General features: G+C 40.4%; 1 protein-coding gene across 2 annotated transcripts in view; it reads left to right on the top strand.

Moving 5' to 3' along the window:
• soga1 (suppressor of glucose, autophagy associated 1) overlaps nucleotides 1-15,772 on the top strand; it is a 106,729-nt gene that overhangs the window by 25,248 nt on the left and 65,709 nt on the right. For both annotated transcript variants that reach the window (XM_051424886.1, XM_051424887.1), the window contains exon 4: nucleotides 1,599-1,748. In XM_051424886.1, the coding sequence (XP_051280846.1) occupies nucleotides 1,599-1,748 (150 nt within the window). The remainder of the gene's footprint in view (nucleotides 1-1,598; nucleotides 1,749-15,772) is intronic.

A 15,772-nucleotide genomic window follows, 5' to 3' on the forward strand; every position in this document is an offset into this window, starting at 1 on the left:
ATTGGAGGACTTGAAATTCAAGCCAATAATAAATGATGCAAACAATCTCATTAAGTTTCTGTTTAAAATAACTCTCATTACTGCTTCCAAGGCAGAGTGTACGTGCCTCATAATAAAGTCGCTGCAATTTTAAATATTAGAACATAATCATTAGATGAGTTAAACCATAGCGCAGTTATCAGAGGGAACATTTTCACTGTTGCTTTTGCGTCCTGTTGTGCTGTTTTCATATCAGACATTAGGGAGTTGACTTTGTCCTAGTTTGACTCTTTGACATTAGAAACTTTTAATGAATACATTCCCTCAGGGGGACACAATCAGACTTTCATTAGATCACGTGATCGCATTATGTATGAAAGATCAGTTCCTGGCACAGTGGTATCAATAATCTTTTTGGCTTTATTAGATTAAGATAGAGATGACACATTTTGTAGCCTCAGCTAAAATGACCAGCACTGAACTGCTCCTGTTTGCACTGGCAGCAATCCTAGAACATATCTGACGCTTGGAAATTAAATAAAATAGAGGCAAGGTTCTATCTCTCTTACCTGAGCAGAGATTAGAAACATAAAAAGTAATCTCCTGAGCAATATCCCATGATGACATTTTAAAGGTTATTGTAATCAGCACTGGCAAATGAAGATTACTGCAAGAGACTTAGTTCACCTTGTGTGTGTTATTATGGGGGAATATCTAAGTCATGTACACACAGTGGGAATAGGAAGGTTTCTGCTGTTTTATAACTTTATGTATGTAACACTGAGCAATACATGCTGACAAGAAAAGTAGCCGTGACAAGTTTTTCATGATGGTGGCCTTTTAATACATATGAGAGTGCATTTCTTGGATCCTTGAATGCTTGTTCTTTTATTTGTTTATTTAAGTGTCCCTGCTCTCAGCTGAAGACGGGATGAAAGACGAATGAACATTGGAAATATATGGCTACTGGTCAGAAAATATTAAGAGAGTTGTTAATCTCTTTTGCTTCGGTCCCACCACAAGTGGAGAATCTGATACGAGATGATTGATCTCTTCAACGCCTTAAAATGGTCTCTTTCACAGTGTCTCATAGTTCTATTTAACTGATATTGTGCAAAAGAGATGATGATTGAGGGATCTTCAAAGGCGGGACAAGACGTGCATTTAATCTCTCTGTGCATGTTTTACCTTGTGCTGCTGCAGCCTTTAAATCAATCTGATGACATTCAGTTCAGACTTGTCCACTGTTGGATGTGATACAGAAATGTTACTCAGTTGCTTTCATCAGTTTATGTTATAATTACTTGGGTGCTTATTTGGACATGAGACCAACATGTTAAATTGCTGTCAGATTAACATATAGAGTGCATGTCTGAAAGGAGCTTTATATGACAGCTGAATATTATGGCCATTTTAAGTAGTTAGACCCAGATGGAGTGGGGTGGGTTAGTTATGTATGGCATGGAAAAAATATTGTTAATATATAAACAGTGTCCTATAGCAACATCAGTACAGTACGTATGCAGGTGGCTGATGTTCTGTAAAGTATAAACACATTTAAACAATGCACAACTGAGCTAAACTCCTCTTCCTCCATCCCTCCTTCTTCCCCCTCCCAGGTGGCGAAGGACGTGTCCATCCGTCTCCACAGCCAGCTGGACAGTGTGGAAAAGAAGAGGAGCCGTCTGGAGCAGGAGAATGAGGAACTGAGGGTTCGACTGCAGGACCTGGAGGTTGCCAAACAGGTCCTGCAGCAGGAGATTGACAAGGTAGGATCACAATATCATAACTGTGTTGTATGGAGCCCGACCAGGAGGAGAATACTGGGGCAGGCAGGGCTAGTTGGCTTACGGAATGGGATAAATGCTGTTTTCTGTGAGCCAGTGCAGCAGTAGAAGGCTGCTCACTGCTGGGCTGTTTAGTGAACCCTTTTTTGTTGAAGAAAATTACTATGGTCTAATTTCAGATTAAAGTGCATATTTGAGTTTGGACCAAACTGGAAATTTTTGCTCAACATTGAGGTTCAGGCAGATCTTTATTTAGCCTGTTGTCCTTTTGGCCCTTTGAAGAAAACAATGTTTCCTGTGCTGAGTTTGCCTGAGAGCCTCAGGAGAGCCCATCTCTGTTCTCATCTAGCGTTGACTTCCCTTCTGCCACTCTGCTGCCACTCCAGGGACTTTTTTGTTATACCAAGTGTAGCCAATAAAGTGCTGCAATGAAAAGGAGGAATACATTTTGATGCCAGGGCCAGCTGAAGTGAAAATAAACCACACAGAGTTGGCGTTGCACTCCTTTGAAAGGTAAATAAATAAAAATAAATTGATGTTGGAGTTAAGCTTGACCTCTCCACTGCCCCCGAAGGCTTCCTTCTGAGCCGTCTAATCTGAGTGAAAAGCATTAAATGAGGCCCCATCTTTCCACCTGTTTGGTTCTCTCTCTCTCTTGTTTCTGCTCATTGTCTGTTTTCCTCACTGTCTGATGGGCCGATGCTCACGGCCTTGGCCCAGGACCAGGCCCCTGATGTGGGTCAGGGTTGGATGGATGGCTGGGTTGCTGGCACGGGATCTGGGTCTGTCTGCTCCGGTCTGGCTGGACTGTGTGTTCTCTCGATACAATTGCCAGTTTGCTGTTTGTGGATGACTGGGAAGATGGGAAGATGACTAGGAGGAACGCTCAGTGTTGCAGCAGTGGACAGGCAGTTTATTTGCGTAAGCAGACTGGATGAGTGGAGTGTGGGGTGAAAACACCCTACGCACTTTGTTGTCTTTCTCACTAATGATTGTAAAATGGGCTTTGGGTAGTGACTGAGTAAATGGGATTGCAGATACCAGCAGATACTTCACTTCCTCCTTCAACCATGTTGAACTGATAGCTCTATCTCATGCTCATTGCAAAGAATCCTCTTTTCATTAAAGTTAGGTAATTGCATTAAACTTCTTAATGTTGTAAGTGGTTGAAATTCTGCTATTATCGGCTAGTTGACTGTACCATATCTTTTGCATTTGGATTGCTAGTTCAAGTGTACATGAAATCCAAAACATTGCAAACTTCTGGATAATTTAGCAGTACTATATACTGTTTCGTCAATCAGTGTTGATTATTTCAGCTTTGTTTCTGTTTTCTGTCAGTTTGGTATGGACGGCCCTGAATACTATCATAATCATCAGATCCCTGCCAGGGCAGAAGAGAAGAACCCATGAATCAGTGGCAACCAAGTACATTGGCATTATAGTTGGGATTTAAATTGCTTAATGAACTGTCATCAGTAGGTGCAACAGAATTTTAAGCGCGGCGCTTTGATATTTCTTAAGAAAATGCTCCTTGGAATTTGTAATTGACTTTTCTCCTCAAGTTTTTGTGTACAAGGGCTTGCTGTGACTTTTTGATCGAAGATCCAGATATTTTCGAACACAGTTGTTCATCTTTTGTCCTTATGATTCAATGTCAATCCAAGACTTGAATCACTACACCTAATATTGGCTATAAAGAAAACTAACAGGACTTTAATGTGAAGCACCCTGGAACCCTTATTCCCATTTTGTAAATCTATTCTCCAAACAGTCAATACATTAGATGTATGACTGTATGTGATCAACACAAGTTTATGTATTTAGTTATTTTCCACCTGGCATTGATTTACCAGATGACTGCCATGCTCAGGGGTTTTCTAGTTGTCTGCAGTCTCACTAACATGGTTTCATAAGCTGTGTTAGGGTCTACTATGTTGAGTTATGCTAACCCTTCAGTGATGGGAATTCTTCACATAGCTGATATGACTCAGGGAACTATGTGTGTGTGTGTGTGTGTGTGTGTGTGTGCGCTCACCCAGGAATGTCTCACTCATCTGTGTCAAATCCGGCCCAGAGACTGAAAATAAGAGGATAAGAAACAGACTTTTAGAGAGAGACATCAAGCTACAAAGACATATACATACACATGATAAAAAGAAATGTGCGTAAAAAGGTTACACAAACTGGACAAAAGGGCATTTAACCACAGAGACAGAAGAACCGACAGACAATGCAGGCTTTGGTGATTCACAGGTGTAAAGGAGGTTTGTGAATTATTGATTGTGTTCTGGTGGCGGCTGCAGGCTCCAGTCTGTACTGATATCGATATTCTTTACAAAGCAGAGCTATGCGGTGTGCTGGTTAGACCTTTACTGTGCTGCTGTAGGCCGTCGATATTGTACTGCAAACTGGATAGGGATTACTTTCTGCAAACCTAACACTGTCAATGCTTTATGCACCAATACAGAAAGTAGTTCCAATAATCTCAATTAAAAAAAACCACAAACAAAAGCAGCTACATTTTATCCAGGAATGTATCCACTTCTCTATGGAGCTAATTCTGTAGTGAAAAATACAGTTTTAAATCATATCTATTTACACATATGAGTATATCCTTTACATTATCATATCGTCACCTCTAAACTGTAGCTGCTGTTGTAGGCTGCCTGTTAGCACATGATTAGCACTGTGTTAGCTACTTCTGGACATTTGTATCTGTATGCTATTAGCTGCATTTTAACACTTATTTACTAGTTCCAGTGTTTAATGCAAACTGAAGGATACAAACCTAACAATACAAACATTTATATTAATTATTAGCTGAACTTTTAGAAGCTGTGGGGCCCGGTCAGACCAGAAAACAACAACAGCCAAAGTAATTAGCATGGGTGCTACTTGTGGTCCCTAACAAGAGAGTAAGTTAATGCAGTAAATTCAACATATTTGTATCATATTCTCCGGTCTCGGACTGAGCAGGTTATACCCCAGCAGAGCACGGATATGTGAGATTGGATGGTGCGACAATGCTAATATCATAGCTTCCCCTGGGGATCCCTCAAAGGTCGTAGAAAATGAACATACGTAATGTCAGCTATCTGTGAAGCTACTGTATTATACTCTGTTATATTAACACATTATCAGCCAGAGTACTTGTGTATTTAGCACAGTTAGACCAACACACACACACACACACACACACACACACACAAAGAAGGGTAAAGAAACAATTAGCGCAATTAAGTGGAACAAGGAGAAAGGAGGTGTTCCTTCTCTTCTTAGTTTTCTCTGTCCTATTCTCCTTTTATCCCATTCCTCCCTCACAGACCAACTCCTCCTGCTCCATCCCTCCCTCACTCACCTTCCATTCTCCCTACCTCCCTCCCTTCCTCCCTCCTCTCCTGCTGCTCCCATAGAAACCCAGAGGAATGCTGATGCAGGGTTTTCTTAATCCCGTCTCCCTCCTCTCTTTCAAAATTTCTTCTCTGTCCGTCTTCTACTCTTGTCCTCCCCCTCTCATGGCCCTGTCCCTCCTCCACATCAAAAGTCCCCCCTCCTCTCGTCTCTCTCTTCTCCTCTGCTGCAGTCTTCCCTTCCCTCTCCAAAACCATCGATCCATTCCAGCTGTTTGACCTTTGAGGCAAGGTCGGGTTTGATGGAGGGTAGGGGGAGTGGGTTAGCGTTACAGAGGGATGTAGGTTAGGAAGTATAGGAGGAGGGAGAGACTCTCCCTCTGGCTTTATGTGAAATGGAGGGAAGGATGGATAGGTTGCATCTTATCCAGGTGTTTTGGCATCAGGGAAGGGTTGATTGACGGGTTGGAGGAATTTTCAGTAGTCTGGGATGAAAAGAGAGAATCATTTGCAGACAAAACAAAGCATCTCCTTTCCTTCACACTGCCTTTGTTAACAATTTTTTTTCATCAGCCAAAAGAGTAAACTGGCTTCTGAAGTTTTATTTGTTTTACTGCTGCTATTATTTTAGTTTTTTCTTGGGTTCCGCCATTTCTGCTCTCTCTTGGTTGTGGCTGTGTGATTCACAGTGTGCCGTGTAAATAGAATAACAATACCGGCCGCAAAGTGTGTGTCGCTGAATTTTTTTCATACAGGTTGGACTGTACTGTTGTTTGTTTGTGTCCCTTTGTTTCATGAATGAATATGTGATGGATAGGATAGGTGGAGGAATGGTGGGACAAAAGGGGAGAATAAAGAGGGTTGGGTGACGCGTGTTATTCAGCTGGGTGAATGAAGGACTTGGACCTTGTAAGGATGGATAGAAGGATGGAATTACATTCAATGTGGTCCAGCTGCTATTAGCCATATAATATAATTTTTTTGTGTTGCTCACTGCATATGTCTGCATGTTGACAGATGATGATATAACCATCTTATTTTGCTGAATGTTTATCTCAGTTCAATGTTTTACACCTTACATGTGCTACACAACCATTCATTCAACTTTCCTCTTTTCACTCTGTATTATGAGTTTTTAAACCATGAAGTGAATTGATGAACATGAATCTTAATTCAATGTTCCACACATTGCAAATTAATTTAAAATAATCAATTCCTCGTAAATGTGCATATTTTATGAACGTTGACGGTATAACAAGTGCATTAAGCTGACTTCAGTTAGCTTAGTTTAGCTTAGCTTAATATAAAGGCCCTCAAAACCTATTTTCTAAACCAGGGTCTTACTATGAGGGTATAGAGAAACACATTTTCTTATAACTAATACATATAAATACATACATTCTGTATGTGCGTATATGTATTAAAAAACAGTACTGTCAATTAAATCTGATCAAACCCACACAGTCCTAATGAAGCAGATTAGTTCTGTTGACTGTTCAACTGAAAGAAGCATTTTCTGAATTTTGATTCTTTCTTATTTAGTCATATGTGATGTTAATTGAGGAAAACTCAAAATTTTAAGTTTTTGGCGGTTTTAAAATAACAAAGCACAGACCACATTGTCATTTTTTGGTGCAACAAGACAAAAACATTACTATTATGAAATAAAATAGAAGTTGCCACGTTATTGTATACTTTTTATGCTGCTTAATGTTTATCAGGAAGTATTGTGCAGTACACATGTCTCCCTCCTGGTTTGACCCTGTAAACTACACAATTAAACGTCAGTGTTTTGTATTTTTGTTACCCGGCTAATATTAGCTTTAACCCCCCATCAGTCTCATTCACATCACTATTATGCTCCTGCAGGCAGAAAGTACACACTCAGTTTTAGGTGCTCACAATGTGGCGAGCAAAACATCCATTGTATGTTGCCGTTGTGCTAGCAGCCTTTGTTCACAGACTGCATGAAGTTGACCAAAAAGGCTTTTATTCCAGCTGTGGCCACACTGCCTCAAGGTGACCAAAACACAAAGGAGTAACACAGAGATGGAGAGGTAGACAGATGGAGGCATGTGAAATGGACTGATACAAAGCAGGTTGGTTGGTTGGTTGGTTGAACCTGAAGTGTTCCACTGAGAAAGAAACAGGCAGAAAACAACCAAATTAAGCCAAGGAGAGAGAAAAAAAGAGAGACACTGAGAGGAGAAAGGAGGAAATCATAGGGCTGAGGGAGAGAGAGAAAAAGAGGGGGACTGTACCATGTGGGGTCTTGGTAGGAGGGCTGGCAGTCGAGGAGATAACAGCCTTAATTGGAAAAAAATCCTCAGTGGCTGCAGGGTGAAAGGAAAAATGCAGCATGTCACTCACTGATTCTCTTTCCTCATTTTGTCTCTCCTTTTCTTTCAATGTCTGTTTCCTTTCTCTGATTTTTTTTCAAATTTTCAGCCTCTTGTTCTTTGTTTCTCTCACTAGTAGATATATATACACTCCCTCTCTGTCCTCCTCTCTGCATGTGTTTAATTCCCATGTTACCCTTGAAGGTCATTGAAGAGGTTTCTTTCTCCCTTTCTGTGTGTGTGTGTGTGTGTGTTTGAGAGCATGGTGATTTAGAGTTAGTCCATTGAGGATGATAAGGTCACTCTGTCTGCACAGGCGCATATACATATATAAGACGTTTTTACGCTCGCTTTCTTTCTCCGTCTTTCACACACGTCTTCCCTATAACGCACCTGTCAAGTGCACTTGACTCATGAAAGCTGGATTCAGTGCGGCCGACGCTCTCGCCAGGAAAGCGCGTTGATATTCGACGACCCTACCAAAACCCTGTCAACGTCCACTCAGATTGTTGTCAATGTTACAAAAATGTGAACATTAATTGCAGGTCTGTGAAGTAAGCACAACGTGTATATCGTGATTTTATCGTGATCGTTTTATGAAGTTTAACATTTGAAAAACTTTCTCAGAGCCTAGAAAAACTATTTTTATGTGTGTGACCTCATTTCAGTGTAAAGTCAAGCCGTTGGGTTCAAGAAAACAGACCCTAATGCGCATGTTGTCGGAAGGGTACTTTATGGAGTAAGAACAATTTCCTACTTCTTCAGCTGAATAAACCATTTAACTATTGTCACAAAGCTGGAAAAAAGAACAGTTTTTCTTAGCTCAAGAAAAGTAGATATTTTGGAGATGCATGGTTTTCAGAGGACAGTAGGCCACACAACACAAGCATTCATTTGTTAAGTCTGTTTTTGCTTTTTATCTATACACAAACTCTATCCTAAAACATGAAAACCTTTTTTGGTGATATACAATATATTTCCAGCATTCCCACTCAGGTTTTTTGTGCACCATTTAATGTGAATTGAAATGCAATTGAAATTCCCACAGTGGACGGGAAAAAAGCTGTGGTAGTAGCATGTATACTTCTATTTGGTAAAAATCCCACATAGCAATGCTTCACCTGTTATGATACGAAAATTTGTGTGAAATGGTGATTCATAAGTGTCCCACATTTCAACTTACAGCTCTATAGATCAAACATTTGAGTATTAAGGGAATATTACGTAAGGGAGTGATTTTGGACATAGTACCTTTCTCTCTCTGTCACTGGTATATACAGTAGACTTTTAAATGCTCCCTCTCTTTCTCTCGCTCTTATTCCCCCGTTACTGCTGAAGGAAACTGTTCCCTGTTATTTCTGACTTTCAGGAAGTGCTGCCTATTGTTTGGAGCAAGTTGAGGGATGTGGGGCAAGGGTAGCTGGAGACTTTGCAGTGTGCATTTGTGTCGTGTGTGTGTGTGTGTGTGTGTGTGTGTGTGTGTGTGTGTGTGTGTGTGTGTGTGTGTGTGTTAGGACTTTCTGAAAGCAACGACAGGGCGTTCACTCACACGTGGGTTATCCTGCAATGTGTGTTAATGTTAATCCCTACGTTGAGCTTTTATGTTTGTTCCTGCATGCATGTATGCAAAGCTTGCAGCATGGGTGTATTTTATGTACATGCCAGTGTGACGTCCTTCAGCACAGCGGACTAGAGGAGAGAGAGAGAGCAAGAGATAGATTCAGGGTTAATGGAAGGTCGGTTAAGCTGTAAAGTTATTGTGATAATTTGAGGGTAAAACCAGGGTGTTTATATTTAATGCCTCAATTAACCCGTTGAACCTGTGGCTGCTTTTGCTTGGTTTTCACTTCCTTTATTTATAAGCTTAGAATAGCCACTGCATGTCTTAGCTAGAAATAGTTATTCATTATCGGTTCCTCTCTAAACGAATAGTATATTAAAAAAAAAAAGTATTATTTTACTGTAACACACACACAGACAAGGAAGAATTCCTTGCTTTTGAGAAGCTAAAACCAGATAATTTTTGCCTCTTTGCTTGAAAAATGAAACGATCAATTGATTATCCAACTTACTTACGTTATTACTTTTCTGTCGATGGACTGATCTATTAACTGCTGCAGCTCGAGCCTGCTGTATATTTAATAGATGGACTTAATTCCCTTAACAAATGAATTCCTTTATTTTCCATACATCCCATTCCCATCTTTACAAATTCCATGAGCAAGGATGCTTACTAAAGAAATACTAAATACAGATATATGTTATACAGACAGGTATTGTGGGAATGTTACAGCATCTCATTGCAAAAACAAAATAGTGGCCAAAATGCTGCAGACTGCTCTGATGCTGTGATCAAGCTCAAAGTGGATAAAAAGAGGAGTAATACCATCTTAACTTCATCCTAGTGATGTAATTCAGACAAACAGCAGAGTATCAATCATACAGCCCCTGGTTTCCCTCCATATCAACTTTACTGCAGTGTGCAGGTCATGATACCCGTGTTATTTCCCTGAAGGCTGTCTCGGGCCGACGGGACACAATGAAAGCGGTGTGTTGTCTGCAGGGACACAAGTGTTGTTAAATGGGTCAGAGCATCAAAGCAGCTTGGGTTTAAACTTAGCTTTATGTGGGTCAGAGTGATTGATTAGAGTGAAGATGGTCTTAGAAGAACAGAAAGGGAAATCAGCCACATAAGATCCCCACTCCACACCGGAGACAGAGTGATAGAGAAGAGGGCAATCTGATGAAGAAAAGTCATTTCTGTTTTGGGATTTTGAGAGGAAGAACAGAGAGGATGAGGGAATATTGGTGGAGAAGAGAGCAGGAGAGATGATGGCAATCTCAAAAGAGTGAGAGAACCTGGTTTCCAGAGGTTTCATTCAGATTGAGAGAGATATAGATAGAAGCAAAGAGAGACGGGAAACAAGCAGGATTCTACTTTGTCAACAGAAAAGACGGGAGATGGAAAGGATAGATAGAGAGAGAAATGATGAAAGGAAAACTTTGGTGAGCGGATAAGCAAGAGAGGAGAGGGAATATCAGAGAGATTGAGCATAAAGGGGAGCGATATGGAGAGTGAAAACAACAGATACAGGGAAGACTACGGTGTGAAAATGAGGAAAGATGAAGAGAAGAAAAGAAGGAATAGGTTTTGAGTGAAGGGGAGACACAGGCTGCTGTTTGGCAATGACACAGTGATATATTAAATGAAAAAAAACATGAGATGATGAAACCAAGAGAAGTTTTAGGGGCAGCTTGTGAGCACATGGAGAAAAGTAGGGAGGGAAACACCAAAAAGAAAAGTGCACGAGGATGGGCATGGAAAAGACAAAGGGAATTTTGCCGATAGCATTTCTGGGTCGACTGGAGTTTCACTGGTCCAGTGGGACGGACAGAGGTCACACACACACACACACACACACACACACACACACACACACACACACACACACACACACACACACACACACACACACAGATGTGCACTTGTAGGCTACTTGTTCATATGATATGTGCGCTCATACTGTAGGACATACATTACATACTGTAATGTGTATGAGAGCAGAGAGTCCTTTGGGGAAGACAAGGCCTTATAGCACACACACACACACACACACACACACACACACACACACACACACACACACACACACACACACAGATCAGTACAAAGGCAAACCAAAGCAGAGCACTCTGCTCCTCCCTTTATGTTAAACAAAGCACACAGACACCTACAGCTGCTGTTATTCTCACTGAATGATTAAAGATTTAAAATAGAAAACAGTTCAATCTAATTAGTTCCTTTTAGCTTTTGTAAACAGAAAGATAAAGATGCATTTAAAAAAAAATGTCCAGCTTAACAGAGACATACTATGCAATGTGTTTACAGTATTTTGTCTAGCATTGACCCCATCAATGAGGGTAGACTAGATATTAGACACAAACTACATCATCCATACCTTAATTGTATGTTTACTGTGGACCTTTATAGCATCTTTCAGCTCATTGTTTTATTGTTTTGGTTTTTGTGACCTGCCATTTTACCGTTTTAGTTCACCCTCATTGCTCTTATAACTGTTGTTTTTGGCTGAAGCAGGCAGTGTAAAAGCTCTATCACTGTGCACTATATCTGCTCAGCCCCAAAGAGCAGTTAAAGACGAACTGGTGAATGCAGTGTAGCATTTAGCAGCTACAGAGCCGGATATTTCCCTCAGGAGTTGGTAGAAACCAAAAAACAGAACTAAATGAATATTGGACATTCATCATGTGACCAGAAACACAACTCCAACTGAATAATAATGTTGCTCCATAACTTCTGGTCATGAAAATAAGGAACTGTTTGCTTAGTTCACAATATCAACTCAGTGTTGTGCTCGCAACTTGTTTCTGCTGTCCCAAAGTGGCCAAGAAAATCTGTTCTGTCTGGAATGAACTCTTGGTGGGAGATGGGAAATAAACCAACAAAGCTGTTTGAACAAACAACCATCGTTGCTGTTTCCATGTACAGGACAGGCCTCAACCGAACACAAAGCATGGGCTCAGTCTGTACTGCTGCCTCTCATATTCAGTAACAAAAAACACACCATCAGATTTATACACCCTTTTTAACTGTGGAGCCCCTCTTCTCCCCAACATCAAATATATTTGCAATTCATTTTTCAGCAATCTCTTAAGAGCCTAGAGGAAGAACAGAGCTAACATAACACTTCTTCAGTATGATGCTTTTATACACATTGATTAGCATGTGTTTGCCTCCGCCTCATGTTCAGTTTCCTTACTGCCAATATTTGTGTTAAATTTTTCAACAGTCGAGCATCTTTTAGGAGCCCAGAGGGGGTGCAGAGGTAATTTCATGCCTCAGTAGCTGGAACATGAGTGTGTCTGAGATGCCCCACGTACTGAAGGGCCCTGAACTGCTCGAATCACTGATGGAGACACTGGGAGGTGACTGGGGAGTAATAACACTGTAAAAACACAAGAAGAGAAGGGAGAGAAGAGAGGACTGGGGGTAGAGGGATGGAGGGAGAATGGATTAATGGAAGGATTGAGAGAGGGAGGGATGAACGTGCAGACATCATTTAGTGATAGAAACCTCGCAGGGAGGAGATCCAGCTGGAGGAGAAAAACACAAACAGTATTTTTTTCTTTTGTCCACTCACTGTGTCTAACACTTAAATTGGTTTTATTCAGACATAGCGCCTAAGATGATGTCTTCACACAGCTTGTTTTGTCTGACCAACAGTCCAAACCCCAAATTTATTTAATTTAGAAAACATATAAAACTGAGAAAATCTTCACTTTTGAGATGCTTGAAACAGACAATGTTTGGTGTTTTTGGTCAATAAATGACTTCAGTGAATCAGTTGTTGTCAGAACTGAGACTCAAGACTGAGTTGGGAGGAATGGGAGGATGGTCTGATAGTTTGGAGACTGCTCAGAAATAAGAACAGAAAAAAGAGAGACACAGGTAAGGAAGCTTGTAGACATAAAAAGACAGTTGTCTGACCCGTAGTTCTTACTGGCTGAGTGCCATTAAAAGCCGTTATAAAATAGCCAATAAATGCTCACCTTTAACTGCAGGACACTTCATTTGAATGCTAATGCATTACCAGAAAATGACATCTAACAGCCACTGCGTTGCTCTTGTCACGCGTAAACCTCATATCTCTGAAATGTCACCTCATTGGGAGCTGAGAGGAAGAGTGCTCGCAGGTTTGAATTTTGTTCAACTAGTTCAGAAAAAGGTTTCTTGTACAACACAGATATGCAGAATTTCCCCCCACAGAAAAGCTTTCCATTGAGACTTAACTTTACCATGTGTTGACTTTTTTTTTACAGTCACTCAAGGACACAAGCACAAACTAGCAGAATAACTCAAATTTTGAGAATGTCAAACATAATTGTTCCTACATTTTCTCTGCAGCGGGTGGAACATGAAAAGTTCCCCTGCAGATGCAGACTGTTACACTTTTTCCCTGAGTGGCTGTGAATGTCAAAAGGTTGAAATGTGCTCCTTTCAATTAGCAGTACAGTCATTTTCACTAAATATATATATATAGTCTTATTAAGGCTAATTGTGCATGACCTAACTCATAAGCAGACTGATGTACATTATTGTATTGTGCACCCCACAAAACAAAGACAGTATGTAACTTAATTATGACTTAACAGTGTTTTCAAATAGGCTCTTTTATTTGTCAAAATCTTTTACAAGTTAAATTTATTTCCAGGAACCTCAAAGCCGCCAATCAAACACCCACAGAATACACTGGAAAAGGAGCAAGTGTAGGTGTACAGTCTGTTATAGTAGTTAGTTTTTTGGTTTTCCATATGAAACATTTTTCATAAGCACAGTATGAAATGAAAAAACTGTCCTATAATCAAGATTTGATTAACCCGAGCAGGAATGGCATTACCATGGCAACTTCAAACCAAATTCCTGCTTGAGAATTAGAAACAGCTCAGCATTTCCCTTTCCACTGTATCTACATGCATGTTGAGGATAGATTTAAAGGGGAGATGGATGGAGGTTAGATGGAGAGTAGATACACTCTGTGATGGAAAGGAAGCTTTAGGCGTCCAAACAGGACTGGCTGAATGAAATGGAGGGGGGGATAAAGAAAGAAAAGAACACAGCGGGTGAGCAGACACCTTAGAGTCTGCTGGTGGAGCACAATACTGTACACGAGCAGATGGATTACGGAGGGGAGGGGGGATGCTCTCTCTCTCTCTCTCTCTCTCTCTCTCTCTCTCTCTCTCTCTCTCTCTCTCTCAACCATTAAAAGCTGGCTAAAGTGCAGATTATCTCACCTGTGAGGGACAAATTGGGGTTTTCTAAAAAGGTTCCACTTAGTCTCTGTTGGGATTGTGTTGGGAGATAAAATACACACACTGGATACATACACATACTGTGTGTATCCTATTATATGTGAGTATGTGTGCTCAAAGTGTTTGTGTGACGATCTATTGATTGTCTTATATATGGACCATATAGATCCAATGTTGCTCCCTTGAGATTGCATTACATGCTACACTTTCCTTTGTGTATGTGTTTATGTTTGTGTGTGTGTGTGTGTGTGTGTGTGTGTGTGTGTGTGTGTATGTGTGTGTTTGTTTTAAAGCATTTTTTTCTCATTTATATAAAAGTATAATTGTGTGTGTGTGTTAGCCTACTGATTGTGTGTTGCTCCGATGCTGAGCAGCTCATGAATTAAACATGATGTATGCATCCTGATGTCAGTGGTAATCTGCTCAGTAGACCATTTATACTGTTACTGTACCCGGGCTCTGCTGTCTGAGAACAATCACAGTGCCACTACAGAACTCTAGCGGGAATCTGTATACATTATTTCTTAGAGCTGTGGTTTTGGTTTTTCTACAAAGGTTTTCATTTGATATGTCACAGAAGGAAAAGCACAGGTGTACATAATACGATTAATGATGGCTGAATTCCATTTAGTTGCTTCAGTTTCAGGGCATGCTGACTCACTGTCACACTGTCATGGCTTACTTTGACACTTGAATAGGACAGAGCCGTTGTTAATGTTATTAGTAACTCCTGTGCTTTTCCAACTATGGCTAGTCAAAGTGTTTGCTGTGAAAAAGGCCAATTTTTGACAAGCAGAATGTAAATATAATGTAACAAGGCGAAGAGTCTACTGCTACGTTGGCAGTGCAGTTACGCTGTTTGGCCACAGCAGACATTCTCACAATGACAAAGCTAACGTTGCTAGCATTTGTGTTTACGCAGTTTACCATGTTCATCATATTAGCCTAACATGTTAGTATGGTAACTGATGGTAGAATTTTGACCTCACGGTGGAAAGATGAAAACTCAGTTGATTACCAAAGTCAGTAGGATTCCTTATCTGAGGACGATGAACACCTGTGCCAAATTTCATGCCAATCCATCCAGTAGTTGTTGAGATATCTTAGTAGTGGAGGGTCCAGTGTGGCTATGAAAAAACAAGAAATCGTGTAGATCATGTAGCTCACAGCAGTCTCTGTTCTTCAAAATGATCTCTGTGATCAAGGAGCATAATATAAAGGTTTACTCCCTGGTCACTCATGATTGGTTGCACATTGAACTTTATGTGTTACAACAATATAAACGTACAGGCAGTGGGACTGATTTTATTCACATTTGAGACACGTAGAAAACGTCACACAAATGTTACTAAATCCTAAATAGCAAGATTATTCTTCTGATTGTATGTTTGTTTAATTTCATTCTGTACAGTAATGGATTTTAGTACAAACATCAACCCCGTCTCACTGTGACATTTCTGAATTTTCCCAGTGTCACATGAATGAA

Source organism: Dicentrarchus labrax, unplaced genomic scaffold, assembly GCF_905237075.1.
Source record: "Dicentrarchus labrax unplaced genomic scaffold, dlabrax2021, whole genome shotgun sequence".
Taxonomy (NCBI): domain Eukaryota; kingdom Metazoa; phylum Chordata; class Actinopteri; family Moronidae; genus Dicentrarchus; species Dicentrarchus labrax.